This window comes from Tupaia chinensis, unplaced genomic scaffold (assembly GCF_000334495.1).
Source record: "Tupaia chinensis unplaced genomic scaffold, TupChi_1.0 Scaffold000532_1, whole genome shotgun sequence".
Taxonomy (NCBI): Eukaryota; Metazoa; Chordata; class Mammalia; order Scandentia; family Tupaiidae; genus Tupaia; species Tupaia belangeri.
In genome coordinates, this window is record NW_006160045.1 from 5,655,183 (window position 1) to 5,680,422 (window position 25,240).

The 25,240-nt window shown below is 41.3% G+C and overlaps 1 protein-coding gene across 1 annotated transcript in view; it reads right to left on the reverse strand.

Moving 5' to 3' along the window:
• Positions 1 to 25,240, reverse strand: part of SMYD3 (SET and MYND domain containing 3) — an 822,936-nt gene that overhangs the window by 110,056 nt on the left and 687,640 nt on the right. Inside the window, exon 10 of the mRNA XM_006157236.2 lies at positions 18,149 to 18,323. Within this exon, the coding sequence (XP_006157298.1) occupies positions 18,149 to 18,323 (175 nt within the window). The remainder of the gene's footprint in view (positions 1 to 18,148; positions 18,324 to 25,240) is intronic.

Below are 25,240 nucleotides of genomic sequence, written 5' to 3' on the forward strand. Positions count from 1 at the left end.
CTACATGGGAGTCCAGCGATGTAACCAATACGTCATCTGCTGGTCTCTAGCAAAGAATTTTTAAAGAAATCATTCTTAGAGTCAAGATGGTACATCCAAAAAGAATAGGAAGCTTAGAAAAGGAATAATTCTAGAACAAGAAAGGATTCTTTTAAATCTAAAAGAAGTAAGTCTGTTAAAATATAAAAATTCAATTACAGGTCTGGAAAATAAAGTTCTGGTTAACTCTCAGGGCATAAGGCAAAAGCCTAGACATTAGAAACAGAAGTTTAACATCTGGCAGCCAGAACTTTCAGAATGAAAGAATGGAGAAAATAAAATTTAAAAGAAAAAAATGCAATTTTTTTTTTCCAGAGCAAAAGAAACCCCCAATAACATGAATTGAGTCTGGTGTGAATAAGGAAAGGCAATTAATGTGAACTTTCAGAACATGGAAAAGAAGAACAGAGTCTAAAGGTTTAAAGAAAGATAAAATGAGTGATTGACAAAGGATCCCCAATCCAATTCACATCAGAAACAATGGATCTGAGAAGACAGTGAAATTGGCTTTTAAAACTGTCATTGAAAATGATTTTGAATTGGGAATTTCATATTCTAAGTCTCCCTTAAGAACCTAAGTACAGAATCTCCATCTAACATTGTGGGAAACCATAAGATATTCCTAAAATCGCTTAAGACAAGGAATACACGTTTCAGTATGTTGTATGAGCTCACACAGGTAGCCAATAAAAACAGTAAGCAGTCATCATTACTATTATTTTTTTTAATTAAATGAAGACGAGGGATAGAGAATAGAGGATAGTATGACTTCGATCTTCATTCATAGGTAGGAATAGTTAACTTCTTTAGTTGATACACGAGAAACCCAAGTCTAAAAATATTATTTAGAGATATAAAACTAAGTATTGGAATTATTGAAATGTCTTAAAAAACAAGTTGCTGTTAAGAAGCAACACTGCACATGGGGAGGAGGGAAAGCAGGAGCCCCTTGGTTTTTTATATTTTAGATAAAATATAAGGTTAAAAAATGTTTTTCTTTAGGTTTTTGCCATAAGACATGTGTGCTCACCAGAGAAAAACAGAGACAGAGAGAGGGAAAGTGAGAAATCATCCCCCTTGGGGGATGGCTATGCTACAATTCCTTCTCCTTCATTCCTCTCCGAATTTTGGGCATGTGCACACACGCTCCTGGTGTGATATTTTTAAGCCACTGAGTCTGGGACTCAAATGGTGGTAGGTCATGTGGGAGTCCAGTGCCTTAACCACCATCCCATCTGCTGGTCCCCTTAATGGGACTTTTAAATACAAAGCCCAAACACACCAATGAGAACCCAGCCCCTGTCTCTGGAGTACTCCCTAAGCATATTGCATGAAAATCTTTCATGGATCATGAGGTTTACAGTTATTTAAGTTTGAGAAATGCTATCTTGTTTTAACTGTCTCTGTTAGGAATTCAGCTTTTAGTTTATTAAAAACTCCAAGGAGTTCAATAGAAAAGAAACTTGTTTAGCTTTATTTAAAAACAGACTAATTCACTGAAAGATCAATGTGATGAATTTGCTGATTTTAGTAAATTTATCAACTTCCTTTTCCCTCCAAGATGTAAGACTAGTAGAAAGATTGCTTTAAAGTTTTGGGTGCCAGCAGATGGCGTGGTGGATAAGGGCACTGGACTCCCACATGGTCAACCGTGGTTTGAGTCCCAGACCTGACAACTTGCTTTCTCACTTTCCATCTCTCTCTCTCACTCTGTCCCTCTCTGGTCAAATTAAATAAATAAATAAATAAATAAATAAATAAATAAATATTTTTGAGAACAGTTTTGACATAAATGTGCAAATAGTAAAATAATATTAAACATCTAAAAAGTGAGTTGAGCATAAGTGACTATAAATGGACAACTTTCCACAAATGAGATTGTTTGGGTTGCCCTGAGTTTCTTCTAAACATTTCTGAATATCACTCTCTTTAAAATTTAAAACATTTAAAATTTTTCTTTCCCTTAATTCTGTCAATGGCTTATCAGTCTGATTTTGTAGTTCTTGCAATTAAACATTTAAATTAAATATAAATTCAAAAGCATCCCAAGGATATCTGAATTTTAAATTAATTTAAATCTAGCTTAAATTCTAAATTGATAGAAATACAAAATTAAGGTTAATAAGCTATTTAGAAATTGATGAAAGAACATTTTAAAGTACTTTAAAAAAGAAAATGATGTTCTCAAAGTATATGACAGAAATCAGAGTTGAAACAATCCTGTCATATATGAAATGCCAAGCCTTTAGAAAATTTTATTTCAAATAGGAATTCTGAAAATAAAGCTGAATCCTGTTTTGCCAGCCTTCCCGTAGTTTGGGGAGTTTAAAAATGTACCTGTATCTCGGGAAGCATCTCAATGTTAGTTTAGTCAATATTGGTTTCAGTGATCCAGATCAAACATTTCTGGCAAAGCTGAAAAATCACACTTGGTAAATCTGGCATATCCAGTAAATGGGTTATTCATGGACTTGGTGAACAGTGAACTGGCTTTTGATAAATTGGCTCTCAGTAACTGTTTTCAGGAAACTGACCCAAAATCATCTTATTTAACCTAGTCTTCCCCAAACTCATTTGACCAGAATCCTCTGTTTGTTTCAAGAGGACAACTATGCAAACTGCACAGACTTCGGAAACCACTACCCGGAGCAGCAGTCAGGTGTTGGCAGTACAGGCCTGGAGAACAGCAGGCTTCATATTAGGGAACTAATGGGAAAAAATACTCAACTTTGACCCAGTTGTTCTATTTCTATATATCTGTAGGCTCTGTATTCTATTTCTCCATCTCTAGTAGTAAATAGTTCCACATTTTATTTATTTATTTATTTATCTTTGGAGAAGTTTTTGCTGTAGGGTGCATGCGCTCACTGGAAAGACAGAGAGACAGAAAGCGAGAAATCATCTCCCCCACCCAGGGGAGATGACCACGCCGCAATCCCTTCTCCTCCATTCTCCTCTCGGGGTCTTGGGCATGCACGCACGCATACGCACCTGGCGTTGAGTTTAAGCCACCGGGTCCAGGATTTGAACCGGGGTCCAGGATTTGAACCGGTGTCCAAGATTCGAACCACGGTTGACTATATGGGAGTCCAGCGACATAGCCATTACAGTAGCTGCTGGTCCCTCCACATTTTATTTTTAAAATAAAAACATGATGCTTTCAAAGAAAACAAGAGTGGGAGTAAAGTATGTGCTTCCTTTCTTTCCCTCCCCTGTTCTTTGAGACTACAAAGGCCTTAAGCAGAATGCGTCTGTGTCCTAATACTTCCCACCTCCCTCCGCACACCCCCAGGGCCAATAAGAATAACCTGCTGGGTGTTGGTAGGGAAGAAAGCAACATTTAATACAGGGATCACACACTAACAAGCCCACCACAGTTGACAGGATTTGGATGAATGAGACAGGCCTGGAGTGGAAGTGGTGGAGACTTGGGTAAAAACTAACAGAACACATCCCAGGTTCAGAGACAGCTGCTGTCTTGCACAGGCGTGAGAATTCACAGTACTGATCTGTTGATTCCCCAATCTGGAAATTTAGATTTAAAAAATATATATAAAATCTGCTTTCTAGAAATTAACAACCATTTCAATGAACATGAAACAAAAACCAACCACTAATTAGAAATGTTTCTCTTTCTCAGACACATACAAGGGTCTTTATAAAGCTCATGGAAAATACGTATTACAAAAAACTGCATGAATTTCAAAATTATTTTGCACAAAAATAAATTTATATGAATGGACAGTGGGCTTGTTACCAAATGTTCTGGCATGAAATGTGTCCTCCTTTAATTCCACGTCACAGATCCACATTTCTCCTCCTCTAGCTATGAGGAAGACTCTGCTCCCTTCTTAACTGTTCGGAAATTCATAGCTGGTCTCTCCTTTGTAGAATCTTTTAAACTTGTGATGAAATATCTCCAACTTTCATCAGCCATTTCTTATATAATATGGCTACAAAATTCTCAGCCAGAAACTCTAGACACAGTGTGATGGATGATGTAGTCAATCCTTTGATGTCATTTGACCTTAGACTTAAAATAATATAGTCTAAGGTTATATTAGCTTTCTTGCATTGCAGTGATTTCCCTGTGCCCCCCCATATATAAGTTGTGAATTTTTTTTAAAAAAAGTTTATTTATGTATATTCTTCCATGAGAGAAGAAGGAGGGAGGTACCCCCAACAGATCTGCATGCTGTGAACCTGTCCTCAGCCAGCAAGGATCTTGAACACACATGGACGTGCCTGGAGTGCACAGGGAAGCCTCAGGTTGCATACCTGGGCCCTTCCCATAAGGCTCAGCATTACGGAGCATTACATTACTACTGTGCTACTGCAGCAAGCCCCAGTTAGGATTCTCTGTGTTATATGAACCAAGAAATCCAATCCAAACTGGTTGACAGAAAAATAAAATTTATCAGCCAGTAATGTCAGTGCTTACAGAACTCAACAGTACCAGGGTAAATCTGGTTTTAGGCAATGCTTGAGCAATGTAACCAGGATCTGATTTTCCCCTCTTCGTTTCCCCTCCTCTACTTCCTTGGTTTGGTTCCCCATTCTCTCTGTGGTCTCAAGAAACTTAAAAGGTTTGGGACCCAAAAAATGATGGTTATGTCACTGGACTCCCACGTAGTCGACCACAATTCAAGTCCCAGATCTGGCAGCTTAAAACTCAGGCTGGGCATATGTGTGTATGTGCCCAAAATCTTAAGAGGGAATGGAGAAGAAGGGAATGTGTCATGGCCATCTCCTCTGGGAGGTGATCTCTTGCTTTCTGAGGCTCTCTGGTGAGAATACGTGCTCTATGGCAAAAATCTCTCTCTCTAAAAAAAAAAAAAGAAACTTAACAGCCTATTGCTCCTAGGGCCACAAGTTTTCTTAGTCATAAACAACAAAGGACAGCCATCTTTCATCTTTCATAATACATAAAATAGAAGCACTGGTCCACGTCTCCCTGCTCATGTGTGATACTGACCAAACGTTTCTAATAAAGGAGATAATCTTGAAGTTTGGTTCAATCCCCCAAAGTATTAGTTATCCTCAGATTATAAATCCTTGCTAATTTAATATAACTAACTTATATGCACTCATTTCATTAAGTTATTGATAGAAATGTTGACTTAGGATCAAAAAAAAAAAAAGGAGCATTGAGGCATGCCATTATAAACTTCTTCGAAGAGAGATATCACGCTGATGGCCTGGACCCTGCATCCCTGAACTCTGTCACATCATACCCATTCCTGGCTGTGCCGGTGAGTGGGCAGCAAACTCCCTTCTGCATGCAGGCACTCTGACTTGGATTTCTGTCGCTTGTAGTGAACAGAGTTGTCGATGTATGCGGTGGGAAGACAGCTCGGTGTGGTGGAACGGCCTGCTGCATTCTAACAATCTAGACCTCGATAACCAAGAAAATCTCCGTTCCAAATGACCCAGATGTTTTTGGTTTGGGGCTTTTGTTTAGTTTTTCTTTATAGGGGCATGCGCTTGCCAAAGAGAGACAGAAAGAGAACATGAGAAATCATCCCCCCAGGAGGATGGCCATACTGTAATCCTTTGCCTCCATTCTCCTCTCAGGATTTTGGGTGTGTGCACACACCGCCGGTGTGGTTTTCAAGCCACCAAGTCTAGGACTCAAACTGCACAGTCAGTCATGTGGGATCTATCCGCCTTAACTTCCATGCCCCAGATAAGATAATGTATGTGAGGCCTGAGTTTGAACCTTGCTCTGCCATAAAGTGAGTAAGTCCCATTGAGGTCCTGCCTCAGTCTCCTACTGTAGAAGACGGGACAGTCTAACTCCCACCTCCCAGTAGCTGCGAGGATTAGGATGAGTAAATTGCATGATCCACAGTAGGCTCTTCATAAATAACAGCAATTACTTCTCAGTTTAAGAGAGTTGAAAGGTATAGGAGAGTTCTTAAAGTCCTTTCACCTCTCCTGGAAAGCTGATGCTAATAAATAGCTAGCAGATGCTTTTACGACTGTTGAACCTGATTTATCTTACTTTGGGAGGACTTCACAGTGATATTCCTCATTACAAATGAGAGCAGATTTGTACCTCTTTTATTCTGAAGGGCAGTGTTAGCATGATTGGTGTCTTTTACACAGCAGAGTCATCTCCATTGTCTGTTTCAGTCTTTGTGGAGTGGGGCACGTCACTCCTAGTCACTGCTCCGGGAGCATCTACGCCCTCCTGTTCAAGGGCTACGTCTGCTCCGCACTTGCTGCTCCGCACTTGCTGCTCCAGTTTCCCAGGACCTGGCTGGGTGCCTTCTCCGGAATATATTTAAAAATAAGACTAGGACACATTCTTCTAATCAGCACCTCTCCAGCTCAAGAGATTTATACTACTAACAGAAAATTTTTCTTGCTCAGAGAAACTTGGCTATCTCAGAAACTGGGAGCTGTAATTTTGTGTGCTGTTTACACCCCATTTCTCATTTATTTCCAAGACCACGTACTGTTCTTTACAAATACTGTTACCACTCTCTTTAAATGGGTCAAATTTATGAGGTTTGAAAATCAGTCTTACTTGTACAATGTAATCGAAGGTTCGTTCATCTATCCTTAGAGAATGTCTGAAAACTCAGTATGGACTTTGCTCAAAATACACAAATAGCATGCAAATAGCTGATCACGGTTTTTTAAAAAATCATAACATATACTTTCCATGAGGTTAAAATGGGTTTTAATCAATTCTTTTTGAGCCTTCCAAAGTTACAGCCATCGTTTTGTATTTCTCAGCCTCCTTGATTTTCTGTTGGCTCCCTGAAGGAGGAAATACAATATTTCCCCCCTACTTTCTCTTCCAAGAGGAGAGAGAAGGAAAAAAGATAGCAGTTTTGTAGCTGCAGGGGCAGCCAAGCAAGAGATTGATTCAACAGGAGAAATTCAATGCATCCCAAAAGATTCCCTAGGATTGGCTATCCTGCTGCTTAGGGTACAATTTGTTGTAATAAGAAATTGAAGATTTTCTGTCAGGGAAGTCAACTTGCTCAGTGATGGAAACATATTTATTTTGGAAATGCTTTCATAAATAGGAAGACCAGAGATTTCTCAGAGTATATGCATTGCTCATGTACACTGGTGAATACAGGGCATCCCTGTGCAGGTACCCTAGCCCCAGAAGTGGAGTGTGGCTTCAGTCTTACTTCACAGAGAGGCTGTTTATAATGGGACTCAGGCAAATGCAATAGAGAAAAAGTATTTCCTGTCTCCAGCTGGATGGTAGTACAGCAGTAAAACATGACACTCTGATAGGCAGATTCATGTGAAAGGTTCCGGCTTTATAACGGAAGCTCTCCCTGAGTATGATGGGTACAAGTGTGCCCATGATCTGGGGCTGGTTGAAGCTTGGGGTAGATAATGGTCTCAGGACTTTGTTTGGGGTGCTCTCTGTCTCTCTCAGTCATAGAAGAAACAAATAAATGTAAAAAAAGAAAGAAAAAAAGTAAAGGTCACATTGGTTTCCAGAGTGGCTATACCATTAAAATAGTATAATAATTTAAATAATTAAAAAAGGGCCAAGAGAGGTTGTGAATGCATGGAGTTGGTCCATAGCTGTGGGATTTGTGGGCAAAAAGGAACTGGATACCCATGTCCCAGGAAGGGATGGTCAACAAAAGAGGGTCTGCAATATAGACAGTGAACAGAGAGAAAAATATAGGAGGCAGACTGAGAGGCTGCCAAAGAGGACAAGTCAGACAGGAAAACACCTGGACTCTGAAGACAGAACCTGGAATCAAAATCTGAAGCAAAAGGGTTCAAAAACAGGAAACCTCGTATAGACCAAGAGTACCTGTAGACTGGTTGAAAGCAATAGGTAGGAAGCCTGTCTTCCTTAGACCCTGAGGGGTGCAGTGCTGGGGACCCTCAAGGTTAGGAAAGCACTTTCATTAGAGAGTTATTAGGAATCTAAGGCAGAGGGACCAGCAGTTAGCATAATGGCTATGTCATTGGACTCCCATGTAGTCGACCACAGTTCGAGTCCCAGACCCGGTGGCTTAAAACTCATGCTGGGCACGTGTGCGTGCGTGCCCAAGATCCCAAGAGGAGAATGGAGGAGAAGGGATTGCGGTGTGGTCATTCCCCCTGGGGGGGTGATTTCTCGCTTTCTGTCTCTCTGTCTCTGTCTCTCTGTCTTTCTGGCGAGCGCACGACCAATGGCAAAAACCTCTCAAAAAAAAAAAGTTAAGAAACATATTTAAAAAAAAAATAAAAAGGGAACCAGCAGTTAGCGTAATGGCTATGTCGCTGGACTCCCACGTAGTCGACCGCGGTTCGCGTCCCAGACCCGGTGGCTTAGAGCTCACGCTGGGCGCGTGTGCGTGCGTGCCCAAGATCCCGAGAGGAGAATGGAGGAGATGGGATTGTGGCGTGACCATCCCCCCTGGGGGGTGATTTCTCGCTTTCTGTCTCTATGTCTCTCTCTGTCTCTGTCTGGTGAGCGCACAAGCCCTCTAGGGGAAGAACATGGGCCCTAAAGAAAAACCCCCTCCAAAAAAAAAAAAAAAAAAAAAACGAATCTAAGGCAGATTAGTGGCTCTGCTCCTGATCTGAACCTTTCTAACTAGACTTAACTGCCAGAATGAGTCAAGCTGTCACAGCGAATCCTATATCTTCTTATAACATGGCCCAAGACCGGGAGTCTAAGCATTGAAGGAGGTTACATGGAGGGTTAGAAGGAGTAGTATTTAGTGAGGACAAATGAAGGAAAGTGGAATTGTAAGGATATTTTAAACGCTGCTCCAAAATAAAGGTTTTAAGATGCCCACATTCCACTTTGTAGGTATGCAGAGGGCAGTAATGATTATGAACAGGAGTTGAATGGACTGGCATAGCCACTTAGGCAACCACTCTAAACCCCAGTGCAGATCAGTGTTGTTCTTACCAGCCCTTACACCTCTGCTCATGTACTTCATGGTATATAAGTGAATATGAATTTGGAGGGGTCTTTAACAATGCTTTTCAAAACAAAAGCAAGCAAGCAGCCAAAGCTAGCATTTGGGTGGCTAGACAGTCCGTAGAGACAGAACTTAATTTTCCTGTCAGATAGATAGAAGTGGTGTGGATGGGAGATTCCAATACCACTATTTGGACAGTATTATTATGTGTACCAGGGTAACTATATCCCATGGATACGCTGCAGTTAGAAGGGGATGCCTCTAGCCACGGGGATCCTGGTCTAGTTCTTGGTCTGGTGGGAGTTTAATATAAGAAGTCAATAATATGGAATTATTAATCCTGATTAGAAATTAGAAACTCTGCTGCTCACTGTCTGATGATGACAGAGAAAAATTATGCACTTCCTAGGTCCTGGCCTAGCTCAGGGATTCAAAAGCCAAAGAAGACTGTGGGGATGGATAGGGTTGATGCATGGCTGTGGGTTTTGGAGAAAGGAAGAACTGGTATCCCTGCCTCAGGTAAGGATAAAACAGAAGGCAAAGGAGGGGCTGAATTGTAAAATGCAAGTAGTATCCTGTTGCCACAGACCATGCTGGCCAAATGCACAGCCTCCTAACTTAATCCTATAGGTTTATTGGCACTTCTCCACGTGTCCCAGGGCACTCAGAAATGCCAGTGCACACAAGTGTACAGCTTTTATTTATACTTAGCCATCTCACTAGTTGTAAATGGGGCTGAAGAACCTGAAAATGTTTTAGGTAGATTATCTGTCAGGACAGAACCTCTGTTTTAGATATAATTTTATTATAAAGGTAGTTGAGAATTGAAAGATTTGATCTTAAGGTTGTACCAAAATAACCACATATGCAAAGCCATGTCAAGTGCTTCCTTTGTCCCATCAGTGTTCCGTGGAATGCTGGCTTGTCAGAGAAGGTCAACAGTACCCACCAGATTGGTGGTGAGCAGGTTCCAGGTTTACCCCAGTCTTTCCTAGAGGCCTAAACATGCTGACACTAGCTGCTGGGTATCCCTAGAGCTCCTGAGCTTGAGTGGAAGTCCTGAAAGCAAGAAATCATGTTTCTAAACTGGACAACTTATTTCCACTGGATTAAACTCATGAAAAATAGGGGCAAGGGAGCAGTCCTTGGGGTTGGTATTCTCCAGGAATAGAAAATCAGGAGGCAGTGGTTGGGTTGGATACAACCAGGGTCATGAGTTGAACTGTCACTCCTTCCCCAATCATATATCGATGCTCTAACCCCCCATACCTCAAAATGTGACTGTAGTTGGGCCTTTATAGAATTAAGATGAGGCTGATACTGCCTGCTCCGATTTCACAAGTCTTCTTATAGGAGGAGAAAATTTGTCCACACAGAAAGATGCATATACCTGAGTGAAGACCATGTGAGGACATAGCAAGAAGGTGACTGCCTGCAAGCCAAGAAGACAATGCTCAGAAGAAACCAACCTTGCTCATATATGTTCTCACAATTCTAGCCTCCAGAACTGTGGGAACATAAATGCTTATTGTGTAAGCCATCCAGACTGTGGCATTTCGCTACAGCAGCCTGAGCAAACCAATGTAGCCAGGTTGAGCCAGAGTATGACAGGGTAGAGCTAAATGGGCATGGTTAGCTCTAGGAATGCTACAGGGAAGACTTTAGGCAACCAGAGGCACCAATTCCTGTATAATCAGTGAGCCCTAAGAGGTAAGTTCTTGATCCACTGAAGAGACGCCTACTGCAGTATCACTAAAACTGTCAATTGCTAGCCACACCACAGCTGGTCCAAGAATTCCTCCTTAGGCTCTTGAATGCCTGGTTTTCTGTAAAGGCCTAAAAGTGATACTTTGTTGGCTTTTAGGACTATCTGTAAATTCCACCAAAACCAAGACTTAGTCTGTTTTGATTACCACTATTTATATACACAGTGCGCATAGTAGGTCTAAATAAATTTTTGTTGTTGAAAAAGCAAGTGCCTGAACCAGGAGTTGAGATGTTCCCATTCAAACCAACCATGATCTTATGCATCCAGGAGGCCACACAGTGGGCTACGCATTGAGTGTGGAAGACGGACAGGCACTCGGCACTCATCTCCTACTGACAAAGGCACTTCTGCAGGCTATTTTCTACTTCTCAGACACGGACATGACCAATTCCTACAGAGACCTGATTTCCCAAAGGTCCACACCAGCTAGTATTGACACAGAAGCAGCACAGAGACTGGGGACTGGTGGACAATTGCACAGCAGAACTCTTAAGGGAGTGAGAGAAAGGAACAAGCAGCTTCTCCATATTCTTGTCTCAGAAGAAAGTGACTGTAGATTACATTAGGTTGTCAGAAATTTTTGCATAGCAAAAAATGCATCATGATTTTTTTCTAACAACCCAATTTATGAGGGTTCTTCAAAAAGTTCTTGTAAATCACCTACTATAAGAAAATTATGCATGGGTTTCAAAACTTTTTTGCCAAAATAAATTCTGAAATAAAATACTTTAATTCCATTCACCCATAAACATTTAACAGTCCCCTTGAATTTATCTAGCACTCCCGGCACACGGGGATTTGGTAGAATAAAGTTCTGTAGAGGATTTGGCAATAAAAATCAGAGAGAGCCAGAAGGCAAGGTCCTCTGAATGATGCTTCAAAGATGCCTCCAGTAGCCAGGAGAGATAATACTACGAAGTTGTGTGGCAAGGAGGTGACATAAAGCACAGGCTTTATACACATTCTGCCAGGTACAACATGTTGCAACCAATGTGTGGGCCACTGAGCCTTCCCCAAGAGGGCCTATACGTAAAACAGCAGCATCCAGTCATTTTGTTTGGTCCTTAAGACAGATAGAAAGTAGGCAAGTTAGACCAAAGCTTGGTTTGTAGAGATTCTGGATCACCCAAGTCTGCCTGCTGTCACCTAGAGCTGGGTCAGAATATAAAACACTTGTTCAGTGGAATTGATGGCAAACAGGAAGAGGCCCTGATTAGATGTGCCAGGAATCTGAGTATTTCACACACATATACACACATGCACACACATAGCTCAAAATGTCATACAGAGGTTCTGCCACTAAAGATACTTTAATTGAAAACTATAGTGTGGAAAAAAAATGATTAAGTGGCTAAAGGATTACCATCTACAGCAGTAAGCAGAGAAGAAAACATTTGTTCATTTATTGGTTGAAATAATTCTGTAAACCTCACCACAGAAGATAAATGGCAAACAATGTAAGTGAAAAGAATGCTGGATGAAGTTCAGATACTCGTTTCCTTCGTGGGTAGAGAACTGGCTTTGATCTAGGTCCTACTCTGTAAGCATGGCTTAGGAAATTCTACATTCAACAGCCAGAGTCGTTGCCTGCTCTGTACGACTGAGCTACACTGACAGATACACTGACATTGAGAGATCTTCAGAGCATGGCCTAATAACATCTGTGCAAGACGTGAGATGAGGAGCCCACAAAAGCAGGCTGGGGTGAGTGTTGGTCTTCATCGCACATGGGGGTACGCCCACCATAACGTGCAACTGGTAAGTTCTGCTGGTTTCTGTACTCAAACGTCACATTGACTGACAACAACCTAGCAAAGAGCAGTTGTGCGTCTTCAGAAGAAAAGTCAGCTTGAGAACAGTAGTAGTAGTAGAAGGTACTGCTGTGATAAATCTTTACATCAGTATTTTACCAATATATCTGCCAAAGCTTCTAATGAAAAAGTGTAAAAATTACTGGCAAAATGGAAACTGATGGAGGAACTATACAATTTTTGGCTATCTCTGAGTTACAACACCTGACTTAGAAAGACGTCATGTACACAAACTACTAGTTGCATTTCGCTTCCTCTTTCCTCACTAACCTATGCCAATGCTTTTTTTTTTTTTTCTGACAACAAAGTACAGAAAATTATCTGAGCTAAAATCATACTCTTATCAGATTTCTTGTCCTTAAGGAGCTTCATATCCCTCCCGGCGCAATTCCATATGCACTCACGATGAAGTCTCTTCATCACGCTTGTTCTCCCACCTCTTTCCTGGGCAACTCACAAAAATTTCATTCTTGCCACCAAAACCAAAAAACTAAAAAACAAATTACTACTACTTATAGATGACAAAATCAATACCAACGAATCTCACCCTACAATGCGGGCTTTGATAGAGGAAAAGGAGGCTTTTATACATTTGCAAATTAATTTAGATCAGATCTAATGAAAATCAGTGTCATCCATTCTTAGATTCCTTTGAGTTTATAGTGACACTTTGGTAGGTGGGAAGCATAATTTGATGACATTTATTCAAATTTAAAAGGAATAAATTTGATTTTTCCTATGGAGTTGGTCACAATGGCACACAAAAATACAAGTACCTGGATGTTAATCACAGCACATCTGACATAGTGAACATAAAGGGAAACAACAGGACTGATCTAGAAGTTATGATACATTCTCAAGATGAAACACTATGTACTAGGTCATCAGGAAAGTCATGACGTGTTTTTCTATGCAAAAATGCGTCATGACTTTCCTGATGACCCAATATTTGTTTAAAAAGATGAGGTAGATATTCAAGTGCTGATCTACACAGATGCCTATACTCTACTGTAAAGCGAAAAAAATGCAACTTATAGAACAAGGGTTAGAGAATGATCTCATTTTTCTTTTTCTCCGTCCACTAAGAAGAATTTTTGGCTCCCCAATCTTTTCTTTTTTTTATTTCTTTCAACTTTTGCCAGAAGTTGATCACACTGCAATCCCTTCTCCTCCACTTCTCCTTACTTTTATGATCTTGGGCATGCACACATGGCCAGCATGTTTTTCAAGCTGCTGGATTCGGGATTCGAACTGCATAGTACCTTAGGCCATGTGGAATCTAGTCACCTTAACCACCAGGCCACAAACTGACTCTTCTTCCTCCTTTTCTTCTGCTCATCCCCACTCCTCACTTGCACCTCATTGGGCATGTTTAACAGATTGGGGGACCGAGTTTTTCCCTAACAAAGACAAGAAGACAGATGAAAGAAAAGGAGGAGAAAATGGAAGAGCCCATTGAACTGCCTTGAGAGGAAAAGTGTTGAGGGAAAAGGTGTGAGAGCAGCTGGGAACAGAGAGTAAAGTCAATGGGCATTGGGGACCTTAAGGAAACACTGGAATTATTACAATCAGAACCCTTGTTTATGTTTTTTGAGAGGTCTTGGCAAATATTGGGATTAGTCGATTACTTTCAATTCTCTCTCTGATATCATGCTAAGATTGAGTCATCTGGGACTTGAGCCACAGGTCTTCGAAATATCATGGAAATGCTCATTATGGAAAACACTTTTTTTTTTTGGCATCCATATAAGCTCACACTTCAATTCCATTTCTTTGTGAACTTTCTGAAGTCCCTTCATATTCACGCTGACTGTTCAATAGAGTCTTCAGGAAAGAAACTTCTAGCCACAGTTATCTTTAGGAGTGAGGGTGATTTTTACCTGTCTTTTTGAAAATGTCCTTTCCTGGAAGTATATACTTTAGTACAACAAAAGTTATGTTACAGGTCATGTGTGAATGTACTAAAAGTCTCCTTTAAAGCATTAAAAAGCCTCTATATCTCCTTACCATTCACTGGTTCTGAAAAATAAACTTTAATTAGTAGTTGACATAGTATAAAACTTAAAAATAATTTGTATTCAGTTTCATTTTTTGTATTTCTCTCTTTGCAAATTCATAGCATACATTAGTGATATTATCAGCCCTGTAGCCTTTCATGGGCTAGTCTGGGTCACTCACTACGATCTGCAACACCATCTTTTCAAGGATAACACACTCCAGGTTCTAAACTACCACAGGGCAAGCTAAGTTGTGGAACTAACTCATCTTATGGTTAAGATTTGACTGAAGTAAACTTTAAAAGTAAATTTTTATTTAATTTTACTTTTTTTTTCCAACCATCTGCTGGCTCCTAGCATGAACTTTTTAATAAAATGTTATGAAATACCTTCATACACTTCATACTGCATAATGTTTATAATGCTCAGGGATAGATGACCTTGCATATGTTACTGTGGACACAGAGATAGTGTCAGAAGACATATTATAAGCTAACACTAAAGAATGTACATTTTGTTGTAGGTGAATTATTTCCAACTTGCCTTATGAATCGTAACACATATCATATTGAGTTGTATCATAAAAACTGAGTAAAATGTATTGAACAGAAATAAGTGACAGAGTAGCAAGAAGGGACTTGAAGGTGGTGATTTGGATTAAAATGGAATGTGGACATTTTCTGCTCTAAGGTCAGCAGTAAAAATTTGGCCAAGGTCAAGAGTGACAAAATCATCACTAGAGACTTGACCTCAATCTACTCGCTGCGGACAGTGTATTAATATTGTCCAACCGTTACTGCAGATGGCAATCCGCTCACCTCTTGGTAACTCATGCCTAGCTAAGTGTCCGTGTCCTTGGCTAAAGGTGAGTAAAAAGTCCACCTCCAGCATCTGCATGGAGGTCATGCAGGTGGCTGACAGCAGAGTGTGGATTCTCTCCTGCGCACATGAGGGACGAAACCACAGCCGATTTCCATACCCCAACCTCATATTTTAAGGTTATAAAAGGTCTTGCAGGACATCTGGCCCATTTGTGAATGTTCCTTATTTTCACTTTTGCCTAGGCTTTAGCCATTGAGAGAGAGAGAGAGAGAGAGAGAGAGAGAGAGAGAGAGAGAGAGAGAGAAACAAAATAGCAGCCACCGCTTCTGCTGACAGCAGAGTGTGGATTCTCTCCTGCGCACATGAGGGACGAAACCACAGCCGATTTCCATACCCCAACCTCATATTTTAAGGTTATAAAAGGTCTTGCAGGACATCTGGCCCATTTGTGAATGTTCCTTATTTTCACTTTTGCCTAGGCTTTAGCCATTGAGAGAGAGAGAGAGAGAGAGAGAGAGAGAGAGAGAGAGAGAGAGAGAGAAACAGAATAGCAGCCACTGCTCCCTTTTCTCTTAACTTTCTTACTCTACAACCACTTTGAAAGCCAGAGGCTCACATCAGACTCATTTGAAGTGGATCAATGCAGATTGGATTTCCTCAAATACAGAATACTACAAAGCAACTGCTTCACATGGTCCAGGGAAGAGAAACTGAGGGAGGCTTGGCAATTTGTCATCCAGTGTGAGATTAGAGGACATACACATTTAGAGAGATTGTGCCCTGCCCAACACTAGGGAAATATAACCAAGTGTTTCCCAAGCATTATAGAGTCTATTCTGATGGACTTGGACTCACTAACAATAAAGGCCTCTTGGACACAAATTTAAGCCAGTCATGTTATGAATTTCTTAGTAATTAGTGCTTTGGTTTAGTCTTGGTAAGTGCAGAGAAAAGATTAAAAAACATACGTAAAACAAGTACCCTTGAGGGTGTGTGGCTTTGTTTATGGAAGTGGTGGATTGATTTAAGTCTCTGCGCTCCAGAGTGATCTGAGCAGGGCAGGCTGGATGTCAAAAGGAAGGTGGAGATGGGGCAGGAATAGTCAGTGAAGTGCTAGCCCAGGATGTAGGGCCAGGGCTGCTGAGGGAGCCCTGGGGAAAGCAGGACTTTTTCAGTCTGCATCTCCTGGCTAGAGTCTAAGCACTTACTTAGACTTGCGGTTTCCTGAGTCCAAGCCCTAGGATTTCAGAGAGGTAATACCAATCATCCCAAACTGCCTCTCCTTGCGACACTGAGGCTTTGAGAATGAAGCCTTATCTCTTTCTATTTGATTCATATTTTCTGAGAACCCACAAGATTCATCATACTGAAGAGACATTTCACTGATCATGGGAAAGTCTACAGTCTCAGCCCTTGAGGCATCTCTTATAAGTTTGATTAAGGCTGACTCACAGTCTGGAATCCAAAACTGTTCACCCACAAGGCAGTGGAAGAAACCACCTACAAAGTTCTGCAAACACTCTCAGGGTCACACTGGTGCCTCTGGCTGTCCTATGGACCTCTGCCATCCACCTGGCTGGTGGGGCCTTTGCATCTTCAGGTTGCTCTCTGCCTGCTTTTGGCCCAGGCCTGGCTTCCTGCCTTTGTCAGTTAATATGACAGCTCTGGCTTTGGTTGTATGTTGATCCTGGTAACTTCCCCTTCCACTTGACTCCTAAGGCTCTTCCTCAAGTGGTGACAGGGAGGACCTTGAGCTCTGCCCCCTTTCCCACCCTCTACTTCACTCAGAGCCATTCTTCTGTCTACTGTCCCATGTTGCACAGGTCTAGACCTTGATTCTCTCTCTGCTTCACCCCTTTTGGCTGACACCATTCCTTGGTCTGCAGAGCTAGGGAATTGGGTATCTGCCCAGAATGGTGCTCCTCTTCTCCAGGAACTACCACCCTCTAAAACCCAGGTACTTTCAGGGCACCTTTCCAACAATGACCTTGCTCTGTGCTGGTGACTGGGCTATGCTGACCTCAGATCACAGTGCCTAAGTCTCTGTGCTCTTTCACTTGGACAGATTTCAGTCTTGACTTCTAGATGCATGTTTTCAGTCTATGGCTAATCAGGGCCTCACTTCTACCAGCACCAAACTCTCAGCACTAGATTTTTAACACAGTTCTTCCTCCCAGAACTCCATTGAGCTACAAGAACATAGAGGGGTAAGACACCTAGTGGTCTAGAGGAGCTGAGCCAGTTAAGAAACAACTGATTTCCAATAGTTTCTTCACATGACTCAATGATCCCTTTGAGGAGAATAATCTCCCTGCTCTACTGGGTCATAAGGTGGCTATGAGGACAAGTGAATCAAATGACAGCACTCTGGGAACCATGCCACCTGACAAGTGGAACGAACCACTACTACTGTCAGCCTGACAGAGGGCTCCACACTGCTCGTGCTCACCTGGACCAGCAGAGGCTCATGACACAGGCTCCTAAACTAAGTCTGAGCCACGTGCTCCTCTCTAGTGCCACGCTTGCCTGTCACTGCAAGCACCACATCACAGCCTAATCATGTACTCCACGTTGACACAGCGTCTAATTAGTCTCTGTTGCCTGACACACAGAAGGAACTTTACAAATGATGAATGCATGCACAAGGGAATGAACAAAAGAATGAATAAAGCAATGTTTTACAAGATGACTGAGCAGCAGAGAGAACGCTCACTACAAAATGGTAACCAGAATGACTTCACAATGTAAGCTCTTTGCCCAAAATAAAGACATTGTAAGCTTGAATTCAGCCCTCTCCCAGGGACTCACCTATATGGCTCCATGGTCCGAATACCGTAAAACAACGCCTCCTCCAACAGCCCAAGGTTGATGCAGGCATCCATGGCGCAGTCAAGCACCTTCAGCTGGTAGATGTTGATATCGGGAAGCCGTTCAGAGTTGCTGCTTATGATCGTCTGGCACATGGCCAGAACCTGTTCCCACTCTGTTATTAACCTTAGTTAAGGATTCATTGTCTTCATCAAGAAAAAACAAAAGTAAAATGAGATTCTCTAAAAGGCTGAAGAGCTCCCAGGCACAGGAGGGAAGGAAGCACCCATTATCTTGCACAGATGAGCTCTCTGAAATCACACTTGAGAAACAAAAACACGTTAAGTGGCATCTTAGCAAAGTAAATTCTGTTTACATCAACAAACCGTCTTCTAACCAAGCCTGTGCTTTGGGGGATTAACATTTCCAAAGAACTACCCTTCTTCCTTAAATCTAGTCATGAAGTGAGTGAAGTTGTTTATTAAACCAAACTAAAGATTAAGTTAGTTCAGTTTAAAATCATTTACTCTGTTAGCATCTGTTTAAAAATTGATCTGAAATTGAAGAAGCTTTAGAGAGATTTATTTTTCAAAAGCAGAAGCTCATGTTTGCATCCGTGGTGTACTAGAAGCCACATACACATACAACCCATGGGCACAAACCAGGGAAAGCAATTTGAAGAAATTAATTTCTGCTGGATCTTATACTTACTGTTTTTTGTTTGTTTGTTTTAGTCATAAGGCAAAAGTGACCCAAGTCTATACTTAATCAAATAAAAGTATTCTTATTTTAAACATACATACATACATACACACACACAGATACACACACACAAACAGATACACACACACATACACACAAAAAACATAGCTTATACATATAAATTATAGGGGGAAATGATACTTTTAAAAGGTTGAAGAAGGGGCCAGCAGGTGGCATGGTGGTTAAGGTGCTGGACACTCACATGTCCAACAGCAGTTCAAGTTCAGAAGGACCTGGAGGCTTGAAAATAATGCTGGGTACATGTGCCCAAAATCCCAAGAGGAGAATGGAGGAGTAAAGGATTACAGCATGGTCGACCCTCATTTTTCAAACTCCTAAAGATAATCATGGTTTATTACCTGTTGATGATGATGTGTATAGTATTCTCAGCTAGACTGGACTGAGGTATATATCATGCTGGGTAAAGTCTCTTTACAATCTAAATGTTGTGTAGTGATTGAATGCATAAATACTAATACTACTACTAATAATAAATAAAAAGATAATGATGGAGGGGGTGATATCTTATTTTCCCTATCTCTCTCTCCAACGAGCGTACATGCCCTACAACAAAAAAATAAAAACAGAAGACTCAATATTCACTTCTCAGCTATACTAACTTTTTTTTTGATTGGGTGTATTTATTTGTTTTTATATTTATTTATATTTTAGTTTTTGTTACGGAGCATGCATGCTTGCCAAAGAGAGACAAAAGAGAGAGACAGACAGAAAGTGAGAAATCACCTCTTGGAGAAATGGCCACACTGCAACCCTATTTCCTCCATTCTCCTTTTGGGATTTTGGCTTGCAAGCACATAGGTCCAGCATGTTTTTCAACCTGTCAGATCCAGGACTCACACCACGAACTTGGCCATGTGGTATCCAGCCACCTTAATTACCAGGCCACTGGCCCTACACTGACTTTCTGATTAACCATGTGTCAATGACTTAATCTCTTGGAGCGTCACTGTGACCTCATTTTTTAAATCTAATATTCCCTGTTCTGGTACAGACGCAGCCAGGGGCTGAGGATATGAGGATATGGTACAGAGAGCATGCCCTGAACTCCTCTCCCAAATTACAGTGGATGCAAGGCTGAAGGCAAGAGTGCAGGGCCCTGGGACCTCATGAACATTCTTTGCTATGCTGCTGTGCTGGGCAAGGAGGAGGCCAAGGAGGCTGAGATTAGCCTTTCTCCCGCCACCACCTCCAACTGTATAGCTTTCAATTCATCTGCTTTCTTATGCTGGAACTCTAGCAAGGCAGAAACAGCATAACCTTCAATGGTAGAAAAAGCTGGATTCAGATCTAAGCCAATTCTTTCTGTCATTTGTCAGATTTGAGGTTCTGAGAAAGTCAGAGTGCTTTGAGGTAGGTCAGAAATAAAAATGCCTTATGTCACTATAAGAATGAAAGAAGACACGGTATGTAAAATAATAATAATAAAAAATCTTTGTGAGTTCTCTCATGAGCCAGGCAGTGTTCTGGATGCCAGGAACACAGTGGGAAAACATTTAGTGGCATGTATAAAGTATACGCAATAAAAATATCAGTGCCTCCCTTCCTTTTTGTGTCACGACTTCTGAGGGTAACTAGGCTTAAGGAAATTGGTTTGGTGGACCTAGTTTGTAAATCCCTCCACATCCTCCACTCCTCTCCACTCCCACAGAACAGGGGCACGTGGTCTCTACACACAGTCTGCATGTCTCCCTTGTCCCAACTGAAGCCCTTTTCTTGAGGCCTAACGAGCATCTCTGGCCCTGAACAAATGGTCCACTGTCTACTACTCCTGTATCCTTCCCTTCTGCAAAATCTATCATTTCTAGCATCCATACCCTCAGGGCATTGCTTTGCTAAATATCAATAAACATGCACTTTTAATAAACCAGTCACTCACACGAGTCACTCACACGAGTCACTCACTCACACCAGTCACTCACTCACATCAGTCACTCACTCACACTAGTGGCTTGACTGGTTTTCTATATATACATACATATATATATATAATATATATACACATATATATATTTCTTTTCTTTTAAGTTTACAATAGGGTACATGCATTCACAAGAGAGCATCAGAGAGAGAGACAGAATGACAGAAAGTGAGAAACCACCCTCCAAGGGGGGAATAGCCACACCATAATCCTCTCTCCTCCATTCTCCTTTTGGGTCTCTGGGCATACACACACACACACACCTGGTGTTTTTGTTTTTTTGGGTTTTTTTTAGAGGTTTTTGCTATAGGGTGTAAGCGCTTGCCAGGACAGAAAGACAGGGAGACAGAAAGAGAGAAATAACCCCCCGGGGGGATGGCCACACTGCAATCCCTTCTCCTCCATTCTCCTCTCAGGATCTTGGGCATGCACGCACACGTGCCCGGTTTGAGTTTAAGCCACCGGGGCCAGGACTTGAACTGTGGTCAACAACATGGGAGTCCAGTGACATAGCCATTATGCTAACTGCTGGTCCCAGTGGTTTTGTTTTGTTTTGTTTTGTTTTTTGAGAGATATTTTTACCATAGGGCATGTGTGCTCACTGGACAGAGAAAGACAGAGAGAGAAAAAGCAAGAAACCCCCCCCTCCCCCGGGGCACATGGCCACGTCGCAATCTCTTCTCTTCCATTCTCCTCTCAGGATCTTGGGCACACATGCACACACACCCGGTTTGAGTTTTAAGCCACCAGGTCTGAGACTCAAACCATGGTGGAATACATGGGAGTCCGGTGACATAGCCATTACACCATCTGTTGATCTGCCTGGTGTATTTTTCAAGCCACAGGGTCCAGGACTCAAACTGCATAGTTGGCCACGTGGGATCCAGCCACCCCAACCTCCATGCCATCTGTTTGCCCAAGTGAGGACTAGTATCTTTATAAGGCCTCACGGGCAATATGTATTAATTTTTAGAGGGGCTTCCTGGAGGCATTATATCTTAACACAAAGGATGACTTTCATAGTGAGATTTTTAAGCCTCATGAATCACAGCTGAGCCCCCTTTATAAGCCCTGATAATTTTAAGATGAGTGTTCATCTCCAAGGAGTTGACTGTGGTCTCAGAACAGGTACATTTATTGAAGAAGTGAGTTAGTGATTTTCTTTTGTATTTGTCTGACATGTATGTTTAAAGTTTGCTGAATGTACTCTCCAGAGTCTAAGGGAAACAGTATCTTGGGCAATGTACTGATTTTGTAACAGATTGCTGGGCTAACCTCTGTGGCTTTTCATTCCAGGATTAGATATTTGACGAACTGTCAGGAGGAATGTATGTCTCTTACACAACGCTAGACGTTTCTGTGGCAAGACTCGCACCTTATTTTAACATCATGTTGCCTGACCTCCGCTATTATTTGCCTATTCATTTAGACATATTCCATCTCATTCTAAAGAGGTTTGCGGGGACAAGCCTTAGAAGGCAAAAGCAGATGTGATGTTCTGCAGCCACTCACAGGAATACATCTACTTTATCCCGGAGTGAGCTGGAAGGGACTGCATGCCAATTTCCCTTCACAACATTGGCAACCATCTCCTGGCAAACAAGGCAAAACATTTCCTGTAAAACACCCCAGTGAGCAAAAAAATGGAATAATTTTAACTAAGAGGCTTTTCTCCCCCGAGCGAACGCTGACATATTTGCTCAAAGATTTAGACTCTGGCATTTGTGTGGTGGTTGCTACACGTCACTTTCTTCCAGTGAGGAGTTGAATTCTAGATCTCGGGAGGCTCCGGAGACCATCCCAAGAGAATAGATTACCACTGGACAGAACAGGCACCTTCTTTCTGCCTGTTCAAATGACTACAGGAGGATTAAGGGAAAAGAAAAAGGGGAGCAAAGTATATTCATGTGTGAATTAATCAACTCAGAGTCTTGAGACTCAAAGACCATCAGACCATGGAGCTTTTACTCACCTAATCATATGACTACTGCTTAAAGTCATCCCATGGTTCCCTCCCAACTATAAAGTCTAATCCCCTGTGCATGGCTTTTAAGGCTTTGCCTCGTCCCCCCCCCCCCTTTGTATCTGCACACGTCATTACCTCTTGTGGATCTGCACAAGTCATTCCCTCTGTTGGACTCCCCTTCTCCACTTTGACAGCCTGGCAAGCTCCTGCTAATCCTCCCAGACAGCTCAACTGTTGCCTCCTTCAACCTCCTGAAGTTGATGCTGCTAGAGGCATTTTTTTTTTTTTAAATATCAACATAAATATTTACTCTCATACCTTCACTGTGTGCACGAGTTGTGAGGGTAAGGCTGTGTTTTCTTATTTCTGCCTGGATCATAAAGTAGAGCGAGACCACAAAGCATAGAGCAGTTTTCAGTAAAACCTTGTCTGAGACTGAACTGAAGCTGGGTCAGCCACGGCCCCTCGTTCTGCTGCATGACGCCACACATAACACGCCACTGTTCTGTGAGATGACGATTCTGTGAGCCCATGAACATGGACCTCTTTCTCTCAGAGTTAGCTATTACCCCGGTATCTTCCATTCTGCCTGCACACAAGGTTTCAAGATCCTCCACTGTTCTGCCTTTTTCCTCTCTGTGACTCTTTCAGTTTTTTGTATCCCTCTTAACATGTCTATCCCAAGCTGGATAGAAAATTCCAGATATGGGGACCAGTAGTCAGCGTAATGGCTATGTTGCTGAACTCCCATGTAGCCGACCACAGTTCAAGTCCCGGACCTGGTGGCTTAAACTCATGCTGGGTGCATGTGTGTGTGTGCCCAAGATCCCGAGAGGAGAATGGAGGAGAAGGGATTGCAGAGTGGCCATTCCCCCTGGGGGGGGGGGGGTGGGGATTTCTTACTTTCTGTCTCTCTGTCTCTTTCTGTCTTTCTGGCGAGTGCACGTGCCCTATAGTAAAAACCTCTCAAAAAAAGAGAAAATTCCAGGTATGATCAGACCAATACTATCACTGTTATTTTATATTTCATATTTCTATTAATGCAGCTCAAAATCACAGTCTTTCATCATACTCTTAAACTTTATTAAAAATTTGGCTGTTTATTATAGCCCTAACATTCTTTCATATGTTCTGCTGCTAAGTTTTGCGCATATTTATACATTTGAACTTTCTGACCCAAATAGAAGATTTTTATATAAACTCTTGTCAGATTTCATCTTTTTAAGCTCAGATACCATTCAAACTTTCAGGAATCTTTCGAGCTCTCGATGTTACCACTTCACCTCCGCTATCCTTCCCATCTATACGCCTTTGGAAATCTGATAAACCTGTGCTACTTGCATTAAAGGTACAGATGGGAGGTAGAAGGGACGGAGATGGGAACAGAGCACCCCAGAATGATGGCGATTTAATTAGCATTTCTCCAGTACAGCCGTTCAACCATTTAATGAAATGTTTCGTTTTGCTACACCTACCATAAGCTTCTCAGCAACTTCATATCAAATCCCTTTTTGAAATCTAGATATAAATTTTGACAAAGCAAGCTGCAATTTTGGAGTCTCTGACTCTTAGTGAATCCATACAGCATTCTGGTGACTGACCACAGTTGTCTTTTTTTTTTCTTTTAATAAAGAATGATTTTATTGAGTTTATTATTATTACTGTTTAATTTGATGAGAGAGAGAAAGAGAGAGAGAGAGAGAAAGTGAGAAAGCAAGCTGCCAAGTCTGAGATGCAAATTGCGGTCAGCCATGTGGGAGTCCATTGCCTTAACCGCACCACCTGCCAGCCCCATGTCTTTTCTATTCTTTATGAACTAATTCTAGAGTTTTTACTGAGACTATAACAAAATGACTGGGTTATAAGTTTCACAAATTATGCATTTCACTTTTAAAAATAAGAACATTCACCTATCTTCCTTTGTAATTTTTTTTAAAAGAATTATTTTATTTAACTTTGTTTATTTTATTTTGATCATGGGGCGGGGGAGAGAAAGACAGAGATTGAGAAAGAGAAAGTGAGAAACCAAGCCTCCAGGCCTGGGATTCGAACCACAGTTGGCCATGTGGGAGTCCAGTGCCCTAAACTGCCACACCACCTGTCGGTCCTTTATAATTCTTTAAAAAGCCTTGCCAATAGATTAAAAATTTCTTTTACAGATTTTCCTAGTACCTGGGAATCTGACTGAACTTTTTCAGTCTTTGTTATCTACTGAATTCTTCTTCTCTTTTTTCCTTTTAACCACTTTTATTTATTTATTTTTTAATTTTGGCATATGTGTATATATTATTATATTATATATTAAAAACTAAGTTATTTGAATTTAGAATTTGAAATCATACATTTAATATAAAAATACATATGAAACTGGTAATAAAACAATAAATAAAAATTGGTGGAATTGTATTTTTTTAATGTCTCTTTC